We start from the raw sequence: 27,413 nt of genomic DNA on the forward strand, positions 1-27,413 counted from the left end.
CCCAGTTTCTCGCCCAGATCCTTTATAATGAATACACATACATATGTGTATGCTCTGGTTGAGAACTGATACAGCTTTCTCCCCAAATACCTCACTTTGTTTTGTTACTTGAAGCATTTTAAAGTTTTTACTTATTGTGCGTGTGGCCAATCTGGGTTCGGTCCCTAGACTTCCATGGGAGAGAACTGACTCCCCAGGTATCCTTTGACCACTTATACATGTACATGCATGTGTGCATACACACACAACACTGGATAGATAGAATTTTAAAAGTTATTCTAGCTTTATGTTACCTTTACAAAGGAATATTTAGCAATCCCCACCTGCATGATTTTACAAACGATGAATAATGTATCCCGTACATTCCCTGAGACAGAAACCCAACAGTAGCATTCAGTTAATAATCCAAGGACAGCACCAGCACTTACTCCATGAGGAAAGCCTGGACCAGAATGGTTGATCCACTCCTGAACCTCTTAGGCGTATGAAGCAGGTATAACCTCCTTCCTGGTGATTAGGCCAGGCTCATGGAAGAGGTTTCCTTGACAGTTTCTATTAGGTAAAACAATCTCCAACACAATCCCTGCAAGCAGCACTCACGGCCTACTCTTACAACTGAAGGACAGGATTAATTACATCCATTGCAGTTTTGAAAGTCTGAAAAAAAGAGACCTGTACAAAGCTCATTCTGTATTTTTAAAAATACTATTTTATTTGTATTTGTGTATGAAAATGGCTATACTGTCATTTTATATACATACTGATATGGGAAACAGAATTCAGTAACACGGCATTTCCAATGTATAGAGAACACAATTGTGGAAGCACTGTTACAGAAAGTAGAAGAGAAACCATGAGCAGTGATTTTCTTTCTCACTGAAGAGCAGCACCCTCGAAGATCAAATCCACCGGTAATACTCATCTACACTGAGACCACATACAGAGCAAAGTTAGTGATTGTACTTATGTATTATTTGTACTAAGCCATTCATCTTCCTCACACTCAATGCAAAGAAATAAAATATAATCTTAAGAAAAATATGTCCTCATTATTATTCTTAGGAAAAGAGTCTCTGTGGCTTGTGGAGCGGGAGCACTGTGCAGCAGGTGCGGGGAGCACCGTGCAGCAGGTGCGCTTGCTGGCCCCCAGAGCGTCAGTGTACCGTTCAGATCCCGATGTGCTGGATGGAATACTATCCACTATCAGGCATCCACACTAACTCCATGGGAGCTGCACTAGAATGAACCATTTTTGTGGGGTTCCCAGATCTCACTAAGTAAGAGAAGACTTTATACACATAAATACAACAATTGATCTGTCTATAAATTATAGCTATAGGCTCTTCTTTAGTTTAAGGTGGAAAAGCGGCCTCTGAATAGATAGATAAAGTATTACTGTGGTCTACAGATTGCTGACTGCTACAGTGTTGTTGCAATGAAGACATAGCACGTATCAAAACCACCGTTAGACTAAGACACTTCCACAACTTTTATCAGCTCTTCGAATAACGGAGCCAGGTCCTTTTCTAGGCTGACAATTAGTCCTAAAAGAGATTTAAGAAATTAGAATGTTAGAAAAATTTTCGTATGAACGCTGAGCTAAAAGCCAACCCTTTCTCCTCCTGTTCCTGTTGCTTTTGTCAGAGTATTTCACTAGGCGACAGAAAAGAAGGGACTATCTCTAAAGTCTCAGTCAAACTCAATTTTCTTACAAGTATCCAAAATCTTAAAGCTGTAATTTAACTGATGGGTCTATAGAATTAAGTCATTTTTAGCATTTAATATGTGTTCTGTTCAGTTTGTATTTTGTAACCCTTCGTTTCTGTAGGTTGTTTTAATGTGAGTATAACAGCACAAGATGTAACACTGAACTAGCTTCTACTGCAAAAACACCCAATCTCTTGACCACCTCTTTGCATATGGAAACGACCCTGTAAGATGGAGAAGGTCCTGTTATGTGGATATGGGAACTAGGAATCAAGTTACGAGAAAGTGGGGCTGAGCCACAAGTGCAGACTTCCCTCACTCCAAGGCTGTCATTCCTGATCGATCATGCTGCACATGTGACAAGCACAGTACTGTAAAGAGGTAAAACACACACTTGTGGGACTTCTAACATACCTGTGTTGGCGTTACTGCTGGCTATGAAACTCACGACCAGAGGCAAACGATTGAATTGAACCACCTGCAAGGAAAATAAGTTCTAAGTAGTTATGTTGCATGGTGAAAACACAGTTATGATTAGGCTGGAACAACAAATTTAAACAGGTCTTTTCAAGGAAGGTCTTTTACCATCACAACATAGGGACTGTGTTGAGAACTCACAGCTGTGTAAGTTAATGGCACCATCTACTGGGGTTCACAGCACACATCTACTAGAGAACACATCTACTGGGGTTCACGGCACACATCTACTAGAATACACATCTACTTCAGTGACCTAATACAGCATACTTCATAGGATAAGAAGCTCTTAGCTCTTTATTTTTAAAGTTTTAGTATTTTCCCACAATAACTATTTCCTGATATAAAAATATCAAAAAAGACTAGTTTTAACGTAAGTACTTTGAAGACCAATTTTTCTTAAATTCTGTCCTTCTCATGCTAAAATTTAGACTTATACCAAAAAAACAGTTTGTAAAAAGATATAAAAATGATAGGTGAAGTCAGCGAAGTATTTGGTAGCTGCATATTGACTATACCAACCTGGTAGGTATTATAGTAACAGATGATACTTTTGTTTTTTGAAAGTCCGAGTTTGCTGCCTTGGTCTGTTGCGAGGGCAAAGGTGGATAAGAAGCCAGGCCTCAGGGCGTGCTCTGGAGCACTGTCGTTGGCCACTGAGGAATGAGAAATAAATAAAATTATACAGAGTAGGAGGAAGAGTTTAACAGTAATGTTCCAAAAAGCATAAACCCATAAAACCCTAGGCACAAAGGTGCATTCACAGTGTTGAAACCCTTCTACTACTACCTGGGTCTCATCAATTCAGGTGGGAAAAATTACTTAGTTGGAAGTTCAGTGTTCATAACTCAGATATACTGATTTATATGTAATAAAATGAATATTCTGGTCATCTAATAACACACTAGAATAGAATGGAAAAAGCTACACAAATCATTTGCTCTCATAAAGTCCCCAGAACCAGTGTGTCTCATACTAGCTTACAGCCCCATAGCTGCCTGCTTCATCATCCTGTCAATCATTCAAGGCTGGATTAGAGTTAGCTGCATTGGTCAAGTATGGAGTTTTCTGTGTTTCACAGAATCTGTGAAAGAACATTAGTGCTGGAGAATCATAGAGGCAAGAACAGACAGCTGAACTTCCCATAGCCACCCACACTGTGCGATGGGCAAGCCATCAATAATGAACTCTCTCGTGTCTTTCACCAATTCAATGCGCAGCTGTGGACAGGCAGGGTTCTCTCTGCACTTGATCATGCTAATGTATAAAATAGAAGAATTAACCCAGGTGACCTCTAAGGAATTTTTTAGTCCTAATGTCTAAGATTACCTGATCTGTTTGTCCTGATGTGGAAAAGAAATTGTAAAAACTATGCATAAGATATTGTTTAATATTTGCTAAGTAAAACTAGCAAGATCCACTTTGATCATGCCAGAAGATACAAACAGTAAACAATCTGAGTTCACACTAACTCTGTTACAGCAAATACATGTTAATTTATAGGAAAAAAAAAAGGTGAGAATCAGCCAAAATCATATTGGGTGGATTAGGGGGTTGTAGTGAAGATGATGGAAACATACTGTATACTTGCATGAATTCTTATGAAAAATTGGGCCTGTGGTATGCATGCAAAGATTCCAGATGTTCCAACTGACATGTAACCCACTACCCCACTATAGTTCCACCCAGCCTCCAACAGACGAAAGTACGTACTCCCTCAGAAAACTAACAGTCTTTCCCATTTGGTGAAATAAGCTTTATATAGTTTTAATTATTTAAATATTAGACTTGTTTGTCCAAAGTAAACACACCATATGCACAAAGTACTCCGTTTTACCTTTAATAACAGGCACCCCGTCTCTATCTGATACAACAATTGCATGGAGCCCTTCAACGCTACAAGAAAACAAAGTTCAGCATTACAAAATCAGTTTGAATTCTACATGTACCTCAGATTCATGATGGTATTCTCAAGTGTGTGTATGTGAGAGAGAGAAAGGGAGGGAGGGAGGGAGGGAGAGAGGTGCACAGAGAGGGAGGGTAAGGAGAGAGAAAGCATGATACAGTGTACATACATGTGAGGTAAGGCCACTGTCAGCTCCTAGGGATCCACCATTTCACTATAGGAGCGCTGACTTCAGGCAAACTTGGGTCCTTACTCTTGCATGTGAAGTCTTTACCCACTGAGCCGTATATTCTCATTAATTTTTTTTTTTAAATCAGTGTGTCTACTTGGATATATTCCACACGAATGAAGGTGCTTTCCAAAGCCAGAAGACAACATCAAGGTCCCTGGAACTGGAGTTACAGCTGACATGCATGTAACTGGAGTTAAGTTCCCGTGGTGGGACCTTAACCAGTCTCTGTCTTCTGCAAGAACAGCAAGCGCTCTTAATTACTGAACTTAATTACTCCAGCCCCTCAAAGTTATATTCTTCAGTGAAAAAGAAACTCCAGTTTTCAAAATTATAACTTAAGCAACACATTGCATAACAAAATGTGTAAGCAAGCCTCATGTGTGTTGTGTATTACACACACAAGTGTACATTTGTATCTGTGTCTGTGTGTGAGTACACAGATACCTGTCACCAGATGCTTCTAGCAGCAGAACTACACGACTGAACAACAGGCAGGAGAAGCTTCTGAATCTTGAATTTTATAAATACACTGTCTACTCAAAAATCATCATCAAAAAAAAAAAAAAAAAAAAAAAAAAGACAGATGCTCAGGGCTGCAGAGATGTCTCAGCTGCTCTTCCAGAAGACCCGGGTTTAATTCCCAGCACCCAAGTCTCAGCTCACAACAGCTGTTTGTACCTCCTGTTCTAGAGGATCCAGCACCCTCACACTGACATACATTCAGGTAAGACATGAACATGCATAAAATAAAAATAAATAAATCATTTTTTAAAAGATAGATGCTCAATATATTACTTAGAAAAATCTGTACACCACAAGATTTCCTAACTTCCACAGTAATTAATTTACATAGAAACTAATGCACCAAAAGAGGAGGTAAAGAAGTAGGGTGTCCTTTTTACTGCCTTATCTGAAGGCCAATGAAAGGGACACACGCCCTGAAATGACCCCACAAAAACAAACAAACAAACAAACAAACCTTAAGTTTCTTTTGCTTTTTAGCTGCAGTAGCAAACAGTTTCATTTAGTGTGTGCGCAGCAATGTGGTCAGAAGACAATGTGCAGGGGTCAGCTCTATACTTCCACTATGCATGTCGCACCACCCACATCATGCTTTACAGCAAGTGCCTCCTTTACCTGCTGAGCCATCTAACGTCCTTGTTCTTTTGGGACAGATAAGACAGAATCTCCACCTGTCACCCTCCAAATGCTGGGATTACACGCCTATCCATCATGCCCAGCTCACTTGCACAATGTTTTTACTGTTTTAGGATACTAAGCAGACACTAGTTAGTGGATTCGTCTGTGTGATGGTTAGATTTTTGTCAGGTTGGTATAAGCTAGGGAGATCTGGGAAGCGGGAACCTCAGTTGAGAGCATGCCTCCTCCATTGGACTGGCCTGTAGGTAAGTGCAGGGGCATTTTCTTGACTGAGCTGATAAGGGCGGTGATCCTGAGTTGTATAAAAAAGCCCACTGAGCTAGTTCTGGGCAGGCAAATCAAAAAGCAGCAGCTCCCCTGTGGCTTCTGCTTCAGCTCCTGCCCTTTCTTCCTGTGATCCTCTTAGTCCGTGTTTTATCACAGCAATGGAAAGCAATTGAGGACAGTCTGCATGCCCAAAAAGTATTTGTAAGCAACAGTGGTAAAGTTTTAATGTTTGAAAAGAGATAAGGTCACAAAGCAACGATTATTCCCTCCACTATTCACTAAAGTTCCCCTCCATGGTTTTAGCCTATGCCATGGTTTCTGTTGTCATGTGTTAGCATGCAAAGCTATAGCTGCCGTCTTGCTGGCCATGTGTGAAAAATAACCAGCAGCTATAATTTGCCATTTTATTCAGAGGAAGAGAATTAAAATTAGATTAACGATTTCCCATCATTTTATTCAACACTCCAATAGTGTTTTCTTCATGAAGACATTAAGAAAAACACATGTAAGTCAACACCAGAACACAGTCATTAATCTCCACTGATCTACAACCAGAGTAAAAGCATAAGACAATATATGAACACATCCAACAGTTCAAACAAGTGTCAAAACAACCGTTCATTTTGCCAGCCCACTGAGATAAACTGATATCCAGACACAACCACTCATAACCCTACACTGAGGAGACAGGAAACGGTGTCCTAGGCTATTCCCCTGACTATCTCAAAGGTTGTTCAATCCAGTCTGATTGCTTTGTTCTGGAACGTGAAAACACAACACTCAAGTCATTGTCCCCCTCCCTCCTCTCATCCTGGACCATCACAGACTTTGAGTTATTTGTGAACAGTTGTGAATGTAGACAAGATAGGCACTGTCAACAAACACCTCTCTCTGTCTCTCTCTCTCTCTCCCTCTCTCTCCCTCTCTCCATTAAACTAAGATGAGTTTTAATGAATTCAAGTGAGAAAGTCCTCTGGATCAGTAAACTACGTACAAAGAAGTTTGTAACATTAACGCCTGAGCCTTTGTAAAACGGCATCCAAAGCACAGTGTGGACGCAAAGGTGGGCTGAGGTTTTAAGTATGAACCCTTGTCTGAGCCTTGTATTCTTGGATGATGTTGACTCAGCAATGAGGTCCCAATAATAACACTAAAAATAATGGCAAGTTCTTAATTTACTTCCTTAAATTTACTCAACAACTTAAACTACAATCCAATAAACAAGTGTGGTAGTGTACTTTAAAAATTTGAAAGTGGCAAGAAACCTAAGTTCTGGGCTTCAGCACCTGTTTCCTATTGAATATAAAATGTCATGAGACAGCTCTGGCTTTATACTATCTATCTACAAACTCAAGTCATTACCTATGACACTTGGGGTTAATTATAAATTTAAATGCGGGACATAATTACCATGACACATATAAAATACATATACAAAGGTGGAAAAAAATCCTCATAAAATTCATGTTACAATGAATTAATTCAGCAACAAATTAGTAATTTCTTACCTTGGCAATTTTTTGTACAGGAATCGCTTTAGATCCTGAAAGAGAATAATTTTTGTTTTGTTTCGTATTTCGAGACAAGGTTTCTCTGTATTGCTTTGAAGCCTGTCCTGGAACTACCTCTGTAGACCAGGCTAGCCTCGAACTCACAGAGATCCGCCTGCCTCTGCCTCCTGAGTGCTGGGATCAAAGGTGTGTGCCACCAATGCCCAGAGAGAATAATTTTTAAAAATCATATTATAGTATGCTTTTTTTAGCTCTGTCCATATGCCCCTTTAAAGGACATGAAGTCACCATTTTAACTGTTGTCTCATCTTGTATAACTTGGAAGAAGTTAACTAACCTCTTTTCTAGGCCTCAGTTTCATTACATGTAACAGAGATAATCGCAGATCCTACATCCTAAGAATGCTGCACAATTTTAGCAAGGTGTGTGTGTAAAGATTAGTAAGGTTTGTGTACCTGGGGTAGGGAAACACAAATACACATTTGCTGTGAAATGAAATAATGTGTCTTACAGTAATTTACATCCTGATAATACTGTATTCATTTGGGAACAGTCTATGAACCTCTTCTCATGTCCATACAGACTTCCCACAACCATTTTGAATGGGCCTAAGTCAGTTAAGCTACTCTGATATTCAGTCTCTTGACCAAACGTAATGACGTTGTGATGTATTCAACATGCAACGTGGTTCAGACCTAGAGAACAGAAGGCGATCTTGTCCCATGACAACTCATCTGGAAACACTGACAGTTCAGGTATCACTCACTTATGAGCCCCACCCTAAAGGAGGGCTGTTTTGAACATTTATCTCAAACATGAATACGTATCTTATCACATGTCACCACCACGAACTTACTGATGCTCTCGTCTTAGACAGACAGACACCCAAAATCGGAACATGGGTTGCAAAAGGCGCACCCGTTAGAAATTCTTAGATTGTAACAATGGACCTAAGGAGACATCCTGAGCACTTAGTGTGAAAGGGCCAGAGCACCGTCCCGCGGAACAGTCATCCTGTAGAATTTCAAATGTTAACTAAGAGTTCTTGTGTGCCCAATAGGATCGGGAGGAATAGGAACTCAGCACCCTGCAAATCCACTCTCATATTAGTCCCCTGCAGCAGATCCGGGAAGAGGGGGCACGGCTAAGGGAAACAAGCTTCTAGCTCTCCCCACTCTGGCCCCACGCAATCCCCCCCACCTCGCCTTTCTATTGGGAAGGGGTGTCAACTCACATCCGCCATGATGAACCCCTTCCTCTCGCAGGATCAATCTGCACGCCTGGAAGAGAAACTTCCGTGACCCTCGCCGCATCCCGGGCTTTTCACCCTCCCCAGACCCAGCATCACGAGATCCACCCTCGCCAGGGCCGGGCGAGACGCCGTAGTTGTGGGTCTCCGTCGTGGGAGGGAGGTGGCCAGCCCCGACGTCCCGCCTGCGCCCACCCCCACCCTGTCCCCGCGCCCAGAGAAGGGGCGACCTCTGCAGACCCGCGCGCGCTGCAGCCTGGGGCGACCTGCCCGGGTGTCCCCGCAGTTCGCTCGCCTCTCTCCAGCCGCCTGTCAAGCCGCTGTCACATGACTCGTGACCTCCGCCGTGCTCCAGGAAGAACTTGCTGCACCCTGGGCTCGCGACGATTCGATTCGGAAGTTCCGGGGAGGCCTGGCGGGGACTGCGCCTGCGCGTGGCGCCGAGCGCTGGCACCTGAGGTCCCCGCACCCTAATTCCTCCCCCCCCCCCAGCACCCCTGCAGCGGGAGACGTCCCTGTGCCGAGTGTGCACACGCTTTTCCCAGAGCCATTGTCTCAAGTCTTTTCGTATGAACGAAGACGTTTGAGGAGCACGAACTGAACAGCCTACCTGTTAGAAGCCCCAGGTCCCTAGATGACCCATTTTCTTTGTCTCGCCGTTGCCTTTATGCTCGTCCCCTGAGTTTTTACCCAGAGTCAATGCAGGAGCCGTGGGCGGGGGGCTCATGTTTGTCAAGTCTGTTTTAAACTGGGCTGCCCCTTTAGCTCTGGATCTGCTTTGGTTGTGTCTTCTTCTAAAAACTCTACCTTTTGTTTGGTGTTTGCACATTCATACTGGAAGGGGAATGCTAGCAAAAAAGGACTCCCCAATCGCCTTGGCCCAAATGTTTCTCACTATTGACGCTTTGCGGAAAAGTCAGCTTAGTGGACTCCTGTAAAAATGCAGAGACGAACAGAAATCCACCTGGGATAAAAGTCATGGCCCAGTAGGCCAACTGTCTGATCTTGGGAAAAGTGAAGTTGATGGCTTTTGAGGCATATTTCCTCTTACCTCATGTGTTCGTGACAGTAGCGCGCCTTGAAAAGATGTATGGGAATACATTCCTAATCTTACTTTCCAGTCCCTAAAAGGAGGGGCGCAAACACGGGAAGATGTGGAAATGTCGTATATGCCTTACCTCCAGTTGTCTGTGAGGATGGCACTGTTAACTACTCAGCGGAACAAATGACCCGTCATTTCAGGTGTGGCATGAGGAATTGAGAGGGCCATTCTTAAAACCCACTCCCTCTTTTCATTAGTAAGACACTTCAATTTAAAAAGTATTGTTTCGGGATAGGCTCTCACTGTACATCTGGCTGGTCTAGAATTTGCTATGTCCAAGCTGGCCTCCACCTCACAGAAATCTACCTGCCTTTGTCTCTTGAGTGCTGAGTCTAAAGGGCTGGCCCAATTTCTTTACTGCATAGCATGATTCAGATCCCCATTCTCTGTGGTCTCCTAAGACAGAATTTATTATTAGTTGTTGTTATTGTTGTTTTGCAGTTCTACTACTTCCACAATGAATTCATTCTGAATCTACACTTTCCAACTGTGTTCTATCTTCATTTTCTCTTACTTACTGAAAGTTGAAATTTTTCTTTCCCATCTCACTCTCTGCTCCAACCCAGTGAGCGTTTGTCCTTACGGTTGTATGGAATCATGCCTCTCTAAGTCAGTGCTCATATTTGTTGACCTCTTTCCTCTTGCTGTTTTCTCTAACAGTGACTTTTGCACATACATCTTTCAGCTCTTGATTGAAGCCCTCATTTCTGTTCAGTGACAACATCCACCCATGTCAGCCAGCTTATTCTTAGTCTAATAGTCAGCTTTGACTCAGTTTAGACGTTCCTTTTCATGACTGATTGGTTCCACTATTTGGTATTAGCATACCAAGATGTGGGATGTTGGGAGACAAATGATCAAGGTTTTACCATCTAAACCATTGGGAGATACTTAAGATCCAAGCTACACCACCACTTAATAATAGCAAACAATACTGCTAAAATTGTACATATTACTAGCTGCTCAACAAGTTGTTAGGAATATATCACTGCGAGCCTTCAAATAGCAACTAAAATTATACTCTAAAAACTCAAATCTAAGCTTTTGGACAACTGACTTGAGGTGTAATATCATCGTCATGACTTGTGTATCATCTTCTGAAGATTAGGACCCTATCTTTAGTCTCTCACCTACTTGGGAATTCTTACACTAAATCATCATTATTTTCATTTCCATACAGTTTTGTTTTGTTTCTGACAGTATTTCTCTATGTAACAGCCCTGGCTGTTCTGGATCTCACTCTGTAGACCAGGCTGACCTCAAGCTCACAGAGATCTGCCTGCCTCTGCCTTCCAAGTGCTGGGATTAAAGGCATACGCCACCACTGCCTGGTTCCATAAGTTTTAATGCTTTTATTCTTTGAGAGCCTTATACAGTGTATTTTGATATTCCCCCCCACCCCAGCTCCTCTGCTCCAAGTCCTCCTACGTCCACCCCCAAGACTGTACCCCCCAAACTTTGTGTCCTTCCCCCCCCCCCAATATTCCATCAAGTCCAGCTTGTGCTGTTCATGTGCTCCCAGGCCTGTGGAACTGTCCAACACACCAGGGGCCACCGTTAAGGGAAAGTGACACACTCTCTCAGAAGCCAGCGGCTGTCCATAGCTGCATAGTTATGAACTGAGGGGCCCTTGACCCCTCCCCACGCCATGCTAGAAAGCTGACTGGCTTGATCTTGTGCAAGCAATCTCAGCTGCTGTGGATCCTAACAGTTTCCTGATAACATCAGTTGGCACACACTGTGTGAAGGTTTTCTCTAGGATTTTACCTTACTCTGTCTTCATCTTTGGGGTTTCAGCTTAAGTTTACTTTCTCGGGGAAATCTTCCTTGACCTTTCTGGAATAGTTTAGGTGCCCTAGATAAATGTTCTCACTGTACTCTGTGACCCTCTCACACTGTATCAAAATTAAAACTAGATTCATCTCTTTGATTAAATTTACACTTAGAGCTTTGTCTTGATCAGTTAATATTCCCTGGCCTTAGCTGTGATACAGCAGAGATTCATACGTTTATTGAATGGTTCAATGAATTAAAGAATGAAGAGCATAACATAAGCCAGGTGGCGATGGCACACACCTTTAATCCCAGCACTCAGGAGACAGAGGAAGGCAGATCTCTGAGAGTTTGAGGCCAGCCTGGTCTCCAGAGCCAGGGAGTTCCAGGGCAGCAACAGGTACAGAGTGAGACTCTGTCTCAAAAAACAAAAGGATAAAATATAATGAAGGCAAGCCTTTCTTTTTATTATGTTGAGATAAATTACAGAGACTGAAAGACAAAAATCCATAAATCATTCATTAGAACATTCATTAAAAATCAAAAGCAGCATGAGAGTTCTCACAGGAAATCTTATATATGTCTGATATAACATTACATTTTTACAAATCAGACCTTTCATTTTTGAACCTAATTATGTGATCTTGAACGAACTACGAAGATCTCATTTACCAATAGCACTTTGTTTTACTAACACAAGGCTTCCATTAAAATCGCACCAGACCTTGAAAATCTATATCACACCTTGGAAATTACCCGCAGCTTAAAAAACAAAATAAAACAAAACTTTAAATGGAAAGTCTCACATAGCAATCTAAAGACCAGAAATGAAGCACTTTTTAATATAAATAAATTACAAATACCAATTGTTTCTTTCTTACTGTAGTCATCCAACTCAAAAACAATTTATTTCGAAGGTAATGATGAAAATGCTAGTGTCAGTCAAAAGTCCCTTCCAGTGTTAACGGTGCCATTGAAAAGCTAAGTGGAGTCTGATGACGAGACGGCAGACTTGCCACTCTTGCATCCGATGTCTGTTGCCTCTACACAGTTATTAGGCATCTCAGCAACCAGTCACCCCAAGTTTTAATAACCTATTAATGCAGGTCATTTCAAGAACCATGTCTGGGTTACCACTCGGTAAGATACAGTTTTACTCGACACATGAGCCTTATAATAGGAATCTTCATTAGAACATGGAAATCAACTGAACGACTTCACGCCAGTGAAATTCTGTTGACTGATGGTCAGAGTTTTAAATAGTAATACCCACTGTTAATGGAAGCCCTGCTCTGTGCAAACAGTATGGTAGTTATTAAACAATCACACATCTGAGGTATTAGCTGGAAAATATATACATTTATATATATGTATATATATAATATATATACACTTATACATGGACGCATCCACAGAATATTCACAAATCTATTGGCCCCTACACCAGCAGAAAATCAAATTAGTTGAAAAAGAATCAAGTAATAGGAAAAAGTTACACAGGGGGGAATTTACAAAAATGTGGTTACATAATCCTTAATATAAGGAGCATGTTTTGAATAATTGCTTTGAGGAAAAAAATGTTTCCATTTATATGAAAATATCTGTCTTATAGAAATAAAACTAAAAGGGGAACCTGGATTCAGGACTACGAAGCCTACCAGATTATTAAAAGTTGTGCAAGAATTGCTTGAACAACCTGGTTCTATCTGCTTTTGTTTTCATTTTTTATTGTATTTGAGACAGCCTTACAAGGTACCCAGGCTATCCTCAAATCCATAGTTTCCCTGCCTCCTAAGTGTTGGGACTACATGTATGTATGAGTTACCCTGCCTGTCTTTGATTTGTAATGGAAAACTGGATTATAGAAAAAAAAAAAGTGGAGGTTATTATCAGGCTATTCTCCTAATTTTCATTGGTTTACAAGAATTTTAATGATTTTACCTACTCTGATATGGCTACCAGACAAGGGTTTTTAGCTTTCTTATGATTAAAATTCAGACTGTTCATTTTCATACATTTTTCTATACAGATAATAAAAATTGATATGGGTTTCCTTTCAGTTTGCCTCACTCAATAAAAAGATGGCTAGCAAACCATCTAAAACCAGGCTCAAGCATCAAGTGGATAAGCTGAGCAAAGACATTCGTCCCTTTTTAAACCATTTGGTCCTTTGTTACAATACTTGCCTAATTGAAAGGATGGTTCATGTGGCCCTCTGGCTTGCCAATAAATATTTCATTGTTTTAAAAGGTGGGAGTTTAAATTACACATCTTAGAAAAAACAGAAACAACTGTATCAATTGTTAACAGTTGCATTTCAAATATTACTAATACAGAGGAGGAGAGTAAAACCTCATTTTAGTTTACACATCAGAGTAAAAGTTAGAAAGATTAAGCACAGTAGTGCATTTGGAGTCACGGGCTATCCTTGCACATTCCTGTTCTTGTGAACACCCGAGCTGACATGAAACAGAGTACTCTGACGCACTGGAGACCGACCGCAAGCGCCTGTGCACACCCCGTGTGTTCTTTACAGACCTTCATTTTCCTTAGCAAAATTATCATTTGAAAATCATAAACATGTGGTGGTTATGAAATGATTGTGCACTCAATGCCATCGGGTCTCAAAATGTTGTTTTCACTTATTAGATGGAAAACTTGAGATTTCTCAGTGTTCATTTAACCTATTTAGTAAAAAAAAAAAATAATAATAATAAAATAAATAAAATCCTAAGACTTCAAGATGACTAAATAAGTAATGTCACTGTACTCAGGAAGAAGGTAATCAAAAGGAGGAAAAGTTTTGTCTTCTTTCCTCCCAAAGAGTGTGTGTGTGAGCATGTGTGCATGCTGCTCTATGTATACAGGGATAAAATGCCAATTACTAGCAACTATAACTACTGTTCCCAAACTTCAAAAGAAAAAGCACCTAGAAACCTAATTAATATGCAAAGGTAAATGCTACTGGGAAAAGATGAAGGTGATCAAATAAAATTAAAACTTATGTAGCTATAAGACAGGAAAGTATTGGGGTTTGTAGCAAACCTCAAAATCTTTCAGCTCAAGCCATATAAGTACAAAGAAAATTAAATTCAAAGCCACTATGTAGTATTTTCCATAACAGAGGCATCATTAAGGATTCAGTTTTCACTTACATACTTTATTTGTAGCATAAGAGACCAGGCACTCAGCCAACCACACCCACAGCTATTTCCAAGTTTGATTTAATCCAACCCATAATATCATAAATGTGATGGGATGCAGCAACAAACCTGAAACAATACTGTCTAAGCCATGTGTGACTCTGCATTGTGTTAGTTTCTCTCCATCTGATTACCTGACCTATCTCCTCTATCCTTTTAAAGGTGGGATCTAAGTAAGTCTGGCTCATGTAAATATCAGTAACAGTAAATATTAATCACATTAATGTAAATTTCCCACTAAAACTGGAAAAATAGCTTAAAAACTTTCATTCAAATTCCCACAAATTTCCTGATAGATTTGAGCCTTCAAAGTTAATTGGAATGCTATATTTTTAAGTGATTTATTTTACAGCCTCAAGAAAATGTTTAAAACTCTATGATGTGTGCTCACTCTCGCAGCACATCTACTGACAGCAGAGCAATACCGAAATCAGCATGGCCCCTGTGCTAGGATGATGCGGAGATTCATGAGGTTCCTATATTTTTTAATCCAATGAAAGGCAAGTAGAAACTAAGAATAAGCACAGTGAACTACTTCAGAGAAAGTGGGAAATGAGACCGGTGTGCGTCAAGACTAGCAAATGTAAAACCACGAGGGCCGCAGGCCGTTTGGAAGTGGAGACAGAACTTTGCAATTGCAGACTTCCATTAAAATAAAAAGGCAACAAACTGCTTGTTAGGTTTTGTGCCCACAGGTGAGAGCTACAGCCAGCTATTGTCAGAGAACCTTGCTTTTATAGTGGGCAGAAGTAGCCTTCGGAGCTCACAGTAATGGGAAGACATGACTATCGAGTACTCAGCGTAGGCAGGACATCTCCATCACCCACTCTGAGGCTCAGAGAGCACTACAGAACAGGGGGTGGGAACCATGCAAGAAGTACTTAGTGACCTGTTGTGGGACACTGTTTTCTGACTGCACCGGTCTCTGTAAGGTTGGGCCAATCCACATCCTGTTGTGAAGGGGGAGGACTCATGAGGCTGCACCCCACCCTGAGCATCTATAGGTAGGTAGTGGTTGATGAGGGAGGGAGGCATTTTCTTCAGGGTTGCAAGCACTGGGAATGAGCCAATTTCTATAAATAACCCCTCATCTATGTACTACATGCAACCATAATGAAAAGTCTTTGGGTCACCATCATCATCATCATCAATAACGACAAAAAGACAGAAGGGAGGAAGAGGATCAGTGGAGTGGGGGGTGGCAAGAGAGGGTCATAAGGAGTGAAGACGACGGAATGCATTATACATGTGTGTATGAAAATGTCACAATGAAACCCAATGTCATATATAATTAATATGTGCTAATAAAACACAGTTCTTGAAAAAGGAAGGGAGAAAATGAAAACATTAAATGAAGTTACCGGGGAGAAAGAGCTATATAAGGAAGAGGCTGAAGTCTCTCTGAGGACCACTACCTTGAAATTAAGCTATAAAACAGAATCTGAGGGCTGGTGTGCTAGCTCAGTGGTAAAATACTTCCTGCACAAGTCTGGGGACTCCAGGTAAAGCCACAGAATTGAACAAGGTATAAAAAGAGAACTAACTCCTGCAAGTTGTTCCCTGATCTCTGCAAGTGCACCTTGGTACACACACACACACACACCATAAACATAAGAATAAATACAATTTATAATAAAACAATTTCAAACAGTGGCAAGAATCACAGGAATGCCCAGAGTCTGACTCAGTCACAAAGCTGGAAGCTGAATGTTCTAAGTTAAAGGCTGTGCTAACAGCAAGGTGGAAAACAGAACAGACTGAGACCATCCGTGCAAATCCGACTGGAGAGGAAAGGGAATGATTACAGAAAGTCACTGAGTTGAAACAATGTATACAACGTGTCATTCTTTATAAATAAAATATAGAGGAAAGAAGACTTAAAAAGTGCACTGGACTTAAACTCTTAAAAGTAAGAGCAAAGGACATACATGAGCAGGAAACTCAAGAAATTAGTTGTCACAGAGCTTTAACAACTAGAGAATTTGAAATGGATACTTCAATGGCTGTGTTAAATATGAGACTCTCCATCTTCATGGGAAATGGAAAACTACAAATTCCTCAGAATGAAAATAAACATTATAGCTAGGTGGTGGTTCACATGCCCTTCATTCCAGCACTCAGGAAGCAGAGACAGGTGGATCTCTGTGAGTTCCAGGCCAGCCTGAGAAACCCTATCTCAGAAAAACAAAAACAAAACAAAAAGCAAAGCAAATCAAAAAATCCCACATTATTACCAGATGCGGGAGTACATGCCATTAATTCCAGCATGGGTGGGGGTGGGGTGCAGACCAATCTCTGAGTTCCAGGCCAGCCTAGTCTATAGTGAGAGTTCCAGCCGGCCAGGGCTACATAGTGAGTCAGAATGAGCAAGCAAGCATCACAAAAGCATCATGGCAGCCTCCTCAAGGAACAGAGGACTCTGGGAAGAGATGCACTATCTCTCATCATCTTGTACCAGAGAACAAGGCCGTCAGGTGACAAAAATGCAAAGAGATTAAAGGAACAATAATGGCTCAATGTAATTCAGAAATCTGCAAACTGAATGCTGAAATGGCAGCTGGAGAAGATTCTAATGAAAGAAACGGAAAACACAAACAACTATGTTTAGAGGCATGCAGTCTTGGAAAACCAGTCACACGAACTAGACAACACAGATTCAGGCTAACTGTCAGACAGGAAGTTTGCTGAAGGAAGCAGACCAGAACTTGGAAGGCTCTGAGAACAAGGCCTAGAGAGTACCCTAGGATTGTGAGGGTGTCACTAGGGTAAAAGCTCAGCCCCAGGCTTATCCCAAGCAAAGAGCAGTGATTCCTACATCAACCCTCGGCCTCTGTGAGAGCAGGAAGAAGATCCTGAGCAAGAGGTGCTCAAAACTGACAAGATACACTGACGAGGCAGAGGCAGCCACTGGGGAATGCAGTCCTTTAAAATCACCCCTCAGAATCTACAAGTCAAGACTCTAAAGTAGAGAGTAACAAAAATATGAATAGATGGCGAGGAAAGGGCTCTTCCTAAAGATGGTGAGATATACACACAGCATTTTCACAGTGTCGCATAAAATGTACTATGTGAAAACTTTAAAATGGACCTTTTCTTTAGAGCACTCCTATTTTTAAAGGTCATGTTTCTAGACATGGTTGGGCTGTCCAGACTCCTAAAACGATGTGTATAATTTAACCCACTATTAAAACCAGGTATTATACTGCAGGATCTGCCAACAGGACACAGGAAACCATTTTAAAGAAAACTCAACAGATGACATAACCAGCAACATTTAGAAAAGAAATCTTAAAGCAAAAGCACAAAGCCACTCTACCTAGCGTTCTAGTTCTTGAGCAAGGGATTGGGGCAAGGGCAATGACAGCAAGCCACCAAAAATGTGTTTGTATTTCTTTAACTGTGTGAAGCAAAACCATTAAGCCATCACTATCATTACATAGAAGACCAGAAATCATTTCAAACCCAACAAGCACCGAAACCTAAAGTCCCAGCTGTGTTTTCCCACCATATATTACAGACTTGGTTACAAGGAGCGTATTCTAACGATCTAAGTGGAACTTAGCTCAGAATGCTCTGATGATGCCTTGCTGTCGATCACTGCCCTAGCTGCTGCTCTATCTCTGCTCACGGCTGTGTGTGACCCAACAGATCAGGTGCTGTCAAGTAAGCCAGCCGCAGTTGGAAGGCACGAAGCTGGGTGTTGGTCATTTTGTTCTTATTTGTAGAAGAATCCATTTGCTTTGGGGGCTTGCTTCAGTTATCTCCATGAAACTGTATTTCCATGGGAAGAAAGTTCATCTTTTCCTTCATAAGCTTCAGTAGCCTTGAAAGACACATAAGTGAACATTTGGGGCTAACTTTTAGTTACCAGAATTGTGAATGGCATAACTGCAACTTACCACTGAAAACTCATTTAGCATAATATTATCATCATATTTTCTTTAAAATCTATCTTATAGCATTTTGTTCCTATGTATGGCTTAGCAATTCATAAAACTAAAGAGCATACTGATAGTATACACCAGTTCATTTACCTCATTACATATTCTGGGATATAAGAACACTATTAAAAATGTCAATTCCTTCTACACTGATAAAAGATTTTACATAAAGTTTTGCTTTTGCTTTTTGAAAAACTTTCATTGTTTAAACTCCACACACCCAAACACCTAATGGAAAATGTGACTGTGTCATAGACATTCATTCCATCAGCCTAAACCAAGTGTCTCATGGAGCTAAACGCTAAAATAATTTAAATAAAAGGCAAGCGCTCATATATACACAAAATCATTCTAAAAATATTTACATGTTAAAGGAATAATGGAGAATCACTAGAACTGGCAATTGCTACAGGTGTGATAATCCTCTCCAGACATCGTAAGGAATCACGTAAGGTTTTAAAGTGAAAGTAATTGCGGAAGCATACTAAAATATTTAGTTTTCAGTTCTTACTATTGAAATGAGCCAGTAGGTCATTAACAGTCCAAGATTTCAGGAGTCAACTACTCAGCTTAGTCTTTAATCAAATCTTCTTCGGCTTCACTGCGAAAGGAAATTACAGAAAAGACAGAGTCTATCAGAAGGAGTAGGCAGGACTTCCGGCTTATCCCCCCTTGTAGAGACTGGTCAGCCGCTCTAGCTCTTTGCAGTTGTCCATGCTGAGAGCATCTGCCTTCCTCCGCAGCCGCTCATCACGGTACACTTTTGCTGCATACTGCATATCTGTTTCTGCAGACGAGACAGACGAGATGTTCATTAGTTACTAACCATCCACATCACCTTAGTTACTTACATTTAAATAACACTTTAGAGAAGTTCATGTATGTACATATATATTTCTCTGAACTGCCTTTGAAGAAAGAATCGAGTACAATTCCTATAAACCATTACACATGGATATTTTCTTTTCTTTTAAGCTGCTTTGTTTGTTTGTTTGTTTTGTTTTGTTTTTTGGACAGGATCTCTACATAGACCTAGAAGTCCTGAAGCTCTCTATGTAGACCAGGTTGGCCTTGAACTCAGAGATCCTCCTGCCTTTGCTTCTGAGCGCCTGTACCACCACACTGTCAGGTGTTTTCTTTATATAACCTTACTCTGAGCTTAGCACACAGAACCAACACCAACAGGAAATAAGGTGGAGCCTGCCATCTCTTCCCAGAGCCCTTCCCCTGCAGCCTGAGCCCAGTGGCTAAGGCACTGGGATGCCCTCTCAGCCTTTTCTAAAGTATCATCTTGAAACAAGGTCTGCCAAGGCTCTGTTCATCGTGGTTTGTGATAATTCCAACAGTTAAGAACACACATTAAAGTGCCTTTAATCCTAGAGCTCAGGAGGCAGAGGCAGGTGGATCTCTGAGTTCAAGGCCAGCCTGGTCTACACAGCAAGTTTTAGGACAGCCAGAGCTAGATAGAGAAACCCTGTTTCAAAAACCAACCCCCCCACACACACACACAAAACACACAATTAAAATAAACCCCTTCTCCCCATCTCCCTCCTCCACGTTCTTCTTCTTTGTGAGAATAGGTTTCATTATACAGCCGAGCTGGACGCTAACTTGTGGTCCTTCCGCATTGGTATCCCAAGTGCCAAGGCTGTGTATGCTTTCACACATGGGGGAAAACTGGAAAATGCAGCATTCCCCCACGCATATGCAAACAACGCCCACACACATCTGCCTGCCAGAACTAGATGATAAGGCCTCACAGCTGGACATATTACATGGCTTGGTCACAGGAGAATGCAATGGTAATTGTGCTGGAAGCCTCCTCCTTCCCAGATAGCTTTCATAGTGACAAAGGGGGCTATGCAGGCTGATGAAGAATTTTTATCTACAGTCTCATTCAGCTGTGATGGTCTACTGATCTGCTAGGCACTATGTGCCCATCACACAACAGTGCCATGGCTGCTCTGGGGTAACTGAGCACTTTCTGATTGGGGCTGAGGTCCACTCCACATCTGGTACTGTAAACCTGGTCAAAATCCGGGGCTGTGAGATCACAGGCCCAACTGGAGAAGCTATGCTGTTGTTTTGCTAAATGGATACAACAAAGTTGTCTTTAGACGATTTTTTTTTTTTACACCCAGTGATTAACATGTCATCAGCTTTGAAAAGAAAGCTCCTATTTGTAGAATGGAAGAAAGGAAGAGCTGGAGAAATGGAGGGTTATAGACTGATGCCCACCAGGCATGATAGCATGGACTCACAGTAGCTGTAATCTGCAAGGTCTGAGCAACATTGGGTCCACCAGTATTCTTACATGGAAGGGCGGGAGGCCCCAGCCCTCTCTGAGGATCTATAACCAGTTAGCAGATGGTACGGGGAGAGCATCATGAGGCCCTAACCCTCCCTGAGGGGCTATTTGCAGTTACTGGTTGCTGGGGGGAAAAGAGAGGGTTTTTTTTTTTTGTTTGTTTGTTTGTTTTTCCCCCAGTAGTGTCACAGAACTAATGTGAAGATGCCCATGTCCCTGTAAATATCCATGCTCCTGAGAGTGGTTTAACTTACAGAGAGAAAGAGAGAGACAGACAGACAGAGAGACAGACAGAGACAGAGAGAGATGAAAATAGGGAGATTAGCTGGGAAGAAAAGAAGGAGGGATCAGCAGAAGTATGATGGGAACAAGGTAGGTAATGGGAGGTAAACATGATCAAAATACTTTATATACAAGTATTAAATGTCACAATGAGACCCAATGTTATGTACAATTAATATTTGCTGTGGTTGCTTGAATGAAAATGGATCCCATAGGCTTATAGAGTGGCACAATTAGGAGACAGAACCTTCTTAGAGGGGGTGTGGCCTTGGTAAAGGAAGTGTGTCACTGGAGGTGGGCTTTGAGGTTAAGTGAGGACCAGTGGCATATCCTCTTCCTACTGCTTGCTAATTTGGATGAAGAATTCTCAGCTACCTCTCCAGCACCATGCTCCCTGCCATGATGACAACAGACTAAGTCTCTGAACCTGTAAGCCATCCCCAATTAAATGTTTCCCTTTATAAGAGTTGCCATTGTCATGGTATCTCTTTACATCAATAAAAACCCCAACTAAGACATATGATAACAAAAAATAAGCCATTGCTATATACTAAGTAACACTTAACAGTGATAAGCCACTATATTAAATGTTTACTGAATAATATGTTAGGATGATAAGGTAACTAGTTTAGCAAGAAGTAATTTAATCTTCTAGATAATGTGTGACTGGAAGAAACACTGTGTAAGGCTATCTACTCAGCAAAAATACTTATTAAACACAGTAAGACAAGAACCATTTAGTAAGTTCTTACACCGTACCAATTATTATTTTTTGTCACATGTATAAAAATCATTACAATCAACCCCTAATAGATATGTTAGATTGTTTCCAGGGTCTCCAGATACTAAAATACAAGAATGCTTAAGTCTCTTACACAAAACATCTATGTTTGCATAGCCAATACATATCCTCCTGTGTATGTTGCCTCCGTCTTACTAATGTTGCCTAATATGGTGGAGACATGCAAATCGCTGTTAGAATGGACGAGTGAGAGCAAGATGGCAACAAAAAACATAAGCACATGTTCAGGGCAGAGACAACTGCTCTTCTCCTGCAGAGTTTTGATTGACAGCTAGCTGAATCCATGGATGAGGGATGCCTCAAACACAGAGGGCTGACTGTACTTATTCATGTTCTGGATCCCAATTATAAACCAGGTAATTTCCCTCCCTAAGTAGTGAACTCTACAACAATAATCCCAAAGACGCTAAAGGTTTTCTAAAACGGTAAAAATGCCTGACAGACTTACTCTGCTGTCTTTCTTTCCAACAGTTGTTTCGAATGTTGGTCACGTAGTCCTCCTCCACGCTCTTTTCTACCTTCTGTAACAGCGCCCCTTTATATTCGCTTTTAAAGTCTTTACCGACGTAATAAACAACGCCCAAGTTTTCTGTCTGCATTTTAATAGTTTGTCCTGATCCACTGCAAAAGAGGTACACGATCATTCTTCTTTTAATTAAGACTACATCCTAATATGCAATTCAAGAGGCAAAAACAAAAGTAAACATCAGTATTTGTTACATTTTTTGAAAACTTTTCGAGGTTTTGCTTAAGCTTATTTTATTTTCCCATCAATTAAGTCATGTCCCACTTAGTGAAATGAGCCTAAGACCAATTGTTTTCACCTTTCCCCTTTTGTCCCTCATGTCAATATACTGACTACTACACTAAATTCAAATTCAAACATGGCGCTTTTGCCCTTACCCACAGTGGGACAGAAGTGTACAACACCAAGAATCATACAAATGTACCACTTATTTTAACTATTTTTAAAATCAGAGACTTTCTTTAAAAGAGTTGGCACGTAAAAAGCATCAAAGGACCCTTCGAAGGAAGAAAAGAAACAGCAACAATGAAATTTTGTAAGACTTCACTTACGATCTGGGATATAAGGAGTAAGGAGGGTTGGAGACCATCAGCTGGCTTAACAATGACACCAGGATCAATACGATAATTGGCATCAGCTGGATAAACACAGAAAACCCTCCCTATAAAAAAGATCAGAGAACAACACAACACAGTGTATCATGAGCATCAGAAATCCAGTGGTTGTCATACATTCTTACAGGTATAAAGGACATTGTGGCCATCTAGGAAAGTGCTTTCAAAACTGCTAAGTAAACCCAACCTCCTGTTATAATCCCTAAAATACAAACTCCCCAGGGCTTGAGAACTAATCTGACCTCATTTTAAAGATAAGGAAGCCCCCTCCTGTCATATACCCTGAGACACCTGAGTTCTAAGGGGACACAATACACAACGGAACTGGGCTCTGGCCTCTTCCTGTCTAGTCTAGTGTCCTTTCCATTCCTTTCTTTTCTACAAAAGTTGCTCATTTAATACAGGCAATCAGGTATACCCGCATTAGAACCATGCAAAGGCAGAGATGCTTCTAACGAAGGTTTTTCAGTATATTCTAAATCTTTCCAGGATCTATAAAAAGAAGCACCTTCAGAACATGCAAAATAGACACACCATTGTCAGAACCGTGCAATACCAAATCAGAAGGATCACACTGCACCACCCTCCCCGACCTCTACTCCTGCGCCTACTCCTGCACTATTCTCCCAGGATTTGAGTCACTTTTGAACATTGCTAAGATAAAACTCATTATTTCCTAAAACAACTTGCCCTATTTTTAGACAATTCTAATTGCTTTCCTGAACTAGAATTTGTCATTTTGAAATTGATAATCACATTAGAAACATACATCTCCTCTTTCTTCTTCTCTCTCGTGTCCACTGTGTCCGTGCTGATGCGGATGGCTATAAGCAGCCCGGCCATTTGAAAATGAGTGGACACTACCTAGAAAATGAAAAGCAAGGTAAAGTTAGTGAACCCTGCTTGCCTTGAGGCAACTAAAAGCACATGCCACCACGCCTACCCTTCTTGAACTAAATTAAGGGATGTTTGTTTTGAGCAATGAATGTTTACTGCCTGATCTTGCCTCCACCTTCCAAATCAGATATGAGCCACCATCCCCAGCTTTCTAAATTTCTCTGTGAAAATGTGAATAAGAGCTCCTTAACAATGCTAAACACATGAAAGGCCATAGCTGTTGGTGACTGCTCCTACAAACCTTAGGTCTTTATTCCGAAAATTCTGATTTCTGCACTTAAATGAATCAAACACATCTAGAAATCCAAAGAGCACTTCACAGTCAATGGTTTTAAAATGCTAATATATTAAAGTATACGTGCATCACAGATGGACATTGAAGTTGTTTTCAAAGGGGGTGAAGAGCCAGAAATGGTTATTATTGACAAAGTAAACCATGGTATAATTAACAGGGAACTGCAAATTAACTATTAAGAAAAAATTGCTTCAAAGATTTCTGATTGTTCCCAACATGTTTTCAGTCAAAATTCCTAGTTTTAGTAACTTTTCTTGGAGGTAACATATTCTAATTTGTCAAAACACAGGTTAAAGTTTTGATCATTCATTTGTATATTTTACAACTCAGGGATGACTTGCAAAAATGTCCCATCAATGAAAACTGTCTTTCTCTACGATACTAAGAGAGGCTCTCAGGTCACATTCTCATTTTGAAAGGTACACTTTACTCAGCACCTGAAGTCAATGCCATAAACAAGCCTAGAGCTGAAAGAAACTATTCTTAAATTCATGTCCTCTTAAACAATTCACAGTATGTGAAAATAAGAGTTTATACTACTTATGCCACAGTGGAAAACTGCATTTCCTGTCAGCCCCGTTTAAGTGGCTGCTCCTACTGTAACACAATAAAAAAGCACCAAAAGAGTTTAGATATCAATCAGACTGTCTACTACTTCAATGAAAACAACACAGATGGAGACATTTATACACATTGGCATTAACAGTCTAGGGTACTAGTGTCAATCACCCAGGTACCAGATGCTTCCCCTAACTGTAACACTGCCTCTGAATCTCCAATTGAATGCTCCTTTTCTTCAGTTTCTTTTTTAATAAGACAAGTCATCTGTACTATTCAACTCTTAATTAAAGTGCTCTGAATCTCCAATTGTATACTCCTTTTCTTCAGTTTTTTTTTTTAAATAAGACAAGTCATCTGTAATATTCAACTCTGAATTAAAGTATTCTCTAGGAAAAAGACAGGCTTAGTTTTAATGTTTTCCCTCCTCGACAGAAAGTCCTGTAGAAAATGGGAGATATTCATGCTCAAGCCTGTAACCCCAACTCTTGGGAGACCAAGGCAGGGGGCTGCTGTAAATTAGAGATTAGTCGGGGTTACATAGGCAGTTCCAGACTAGAGTGAAAGTGTCTCAAAACAGAACAAAGCCCAGATGTGAATGCTGGAGATCTCTATGAAGTCTACCTGAGGAAGTACAATGAGCTCAGAGTACCTGAAGGGAATCCACCACCAAAAAAGATATTGAACAGGTCCTCTGGAGTTATGTCGGCTTCACAGCCACGGTGGAAGTTGAACCTGCCGTTGTTTTGGTGATTACAAGCTTGTTCCTCACTGCCTGTGAGGTCATACTGTTTTCGTTTCTCTGGATTGCTTAAAACCGCGTAAGCATTTCCGATCTCTAAAAAAAGCAACAAGCAGTAGCATTGAAAAGCAGTGTCTTCAGTTTGTAGAGGACAGTCCCACACACAGCCCATCACTCAAATACTTCTTGAAACCAACTGAGGAAAATCACAAAACGGCAATGGTTTAAGTATTATGTGTATGTTTTGCAGCATCACAAGCTATCTCTTTACACAAGCTAGCTTTCTGTACTAGGCAAATCTTTCCACTGCCTTGGAAATAAAGGGATTGCCATCTACCCCCCCCCCCCCGCCCCCTGCAGCACTGTCCCAAAGCCTTTAAAACCCTGCTCCCCCACTCTGAGTTCTCAAGTTAAGCCACTCAAGATTGCTCAACCTACACAGCATGGATGGAGGTCACAGACCTTTAATCCCAGCACACGGGAAACTGAAGCACAAGGGTTAAAAGTTCAAGGCCACCCTTAGAAACAAGACCAAACCATCTCAGAGGGCTCCACCATGTATTGAAAACCTCCTGTGTCTGCATTTCACTGGTTAATATTTTCCCCATCACAATTACTTGCTAAGTAAGACGTTTGGGGTCAAACACTCAGCATAATATACATATCTACTACTACTCCAAGACATCTCTGCAGGAAATCTACATATTCTTTTTGCACACTACCATCCATTTATTTCTGAACAACTCGTTTTCCTTAAGATAAAAATTCCCATGTGAGAGTAGGGTCCTCTACTGCAATGCTCAGGGTCCAGCATAAAGTCTTATGTGTTGTTGCTATTGTGTTTTGGTTTTGCAATTGGGTCTCACTGTATAGCCCAGACTAGCCTTGAATTATTAACCCATTTAGTGCCTGTGGAAAAACCACAAATGCTTGTAGCTCCTCATTATTTAGAGAATTAAATACAATTTTTATTTTGGTGTTCAAAACTTTACAAAGTTCATTTCTACCTCACTGTCATTTTTTGCACATAAAAAGACCTTTTTTTCTTCAAATATTTTATTTTGTGGTAATTATAGATTCATACACAGTTCTAAAATATAAAATAGAGATTCTCTGCACCTTTTTCTTAGTTTCTCCTGGTGATAATATCAATTATAGCAAAATGTCATAAGTGGAATACTGATGAACACAGAACATTCTATAGCCATCTTTCAAGTATTCTAATTCTTCACTTTGTGTGTGTGCATGATGTGTGTTGGGGACACATAGACCATGGATAACCCTGATCAAGTTGGTTCTTTCTGACCACTGTTCTGTGAGTTCTGGGAATGGAACTTGGGTCACTGGGTTTGCTTGGCAAGCACCTTTATGCTAACTGAACCATCTTACTGGCACTAAGAGGTCCTCTTTCATAACCACATTCAATTCCTGCTCCATCCTGATTCTCTTCAATACCTGATAACTACCTAACTATTGGTCATTTCTCTAATTGTATCATTTCTAGGATGCTGAAGGCCCAGTTGGGGGTGCATGTATATAATGTCAGCATGAGAGAAGCTGAGACAGAAGGACCCTGGGTTATATGTTGAAGTTCTCTCTCTCTCTCTCTCTCTCTCTCTCTCTCTCTCTCTCTCTCTCTCTCACACACTTCTCTCTCTTTACACACACACACTCTCTATAAAAACAGGATTACTTCATATAAGTGAAACTCTTTGGAACTGACTCTTTTCAATGAGCACAGTACCCAGACAGATCCAGCTAGTCATATCAGAAGTGTGTTCATTTTTATTACTACATACCACTCACTCCTACACCATGGTATGGCTACAGTACTGCTGGTTTAACTGCTCATCCTCTCAA

General features: G+C 40.8%; 2 protein-coding genes and 1 non-coding gene across 5 annotated transcripts in view; 1 reads left to right on the forward strand and 2 right to left on the reverse strand.

Annotated features, from left to right (window-relative positions):
- Positions 1–693: 693 nt before the first annotated feature.
- Lamtor3 (late endosomal/lysosomal adaptor, MAPK and MTOR activator 3) lies at positions 694–8,880 on the reverse strand. 3 transcript variants are annotated; one of them, XM_051185429.1, is made up of 7 exons: positions 8,751–8,880; positions 8,496–8,541; positions 7,259–7,293; positions 4,022–4,080; positions 2,707–2,840; positions 2,122–2,185; positions 694–1,544 (listed from the first exon to the last, which is right to left on the reverse strand). In XM_051185429.1, the coding sequence occupies exons 2-7, from the start codon at positions 8,502–8,504 to the stop codon at positions 1,471–1,473; spliced, it is 375 nt and encodes a 124-aa protein (XP_051041386.1). In that variant the 5' UTR covers positions 8,505–8,541; positions 8,751–8,880; the 3' UTR covers positions 694–1,470. The 3 variants fall into 3 exon arrangements, with proteins under 3 accessions (XP_051041386.1, XP_051041387.1, XP_051041388.1); XM_051185430.1 differs by having other exon boundaries at positions 8,755–8,869; XM_051185431.1 differs by having other exon boundaries at positions 8,777–8,856.
- A 6,091-nt stretch (positions 8,881–14,971) lies between these two features.
- On the forward strand, positions 14,972–15,075 carry LOC127222993 (U6 spliceosomal RNA). The gene has a single exon (XR_007834607.1). It is a non-coding gene; the product is annotated as a U6 spliceosomal RNA (small nuclear RNA).
- Positions 15,076–18,866: 3,791 nt separating this feature from the next.
- Dnajb14 (DnaJ heat shock protein family (Hsp40) member B14) overlaps positions 18,867–27,413 on the reverse strand; it is a 38,223-nt gene continuing 29,676 nt past the window's right edge. The window contains exons 4-8 of the mRNA XM_051185432.1: positions 25,464–25,649; positions 23,831–23,925; positions 22,999–23,108; positions 22,370–22,542; positions 18,867–19,316 (exon numbers count right to left, since the gene is read on the reverse strand). Coding sequence (XP_051041389.1) covers positions 19,192–19,316; positions 22,370–22,542; positions 22,999–23,108; positions 23,831–23,925; positions 25,464–25,649 — 689 coding nt within the window. The 3' untranslated portion in view covers positions 18,867–19,191. The remainder of the gene's footprint in view (positions 19,317–22,369; positions 22,543–22,998; positions 23,109–23,830; positions 23,926–25,463; positions 25,650–27,413) is intronic.

The sequence above is a fragment of the Phodopus roborovskii genome, unplaced genomic scaffold (assembly GCF_943737965.1).
Source record: "Phodopus roborovskii unplaced genomic scaffold, PHOROB, whole genome shotgun sequence".
NCBI lineage: Eukaryota > Metazoa > Chordata > Mammalia > Rodentia > Cricetidae > Phodopus > Phodopus roborovskii.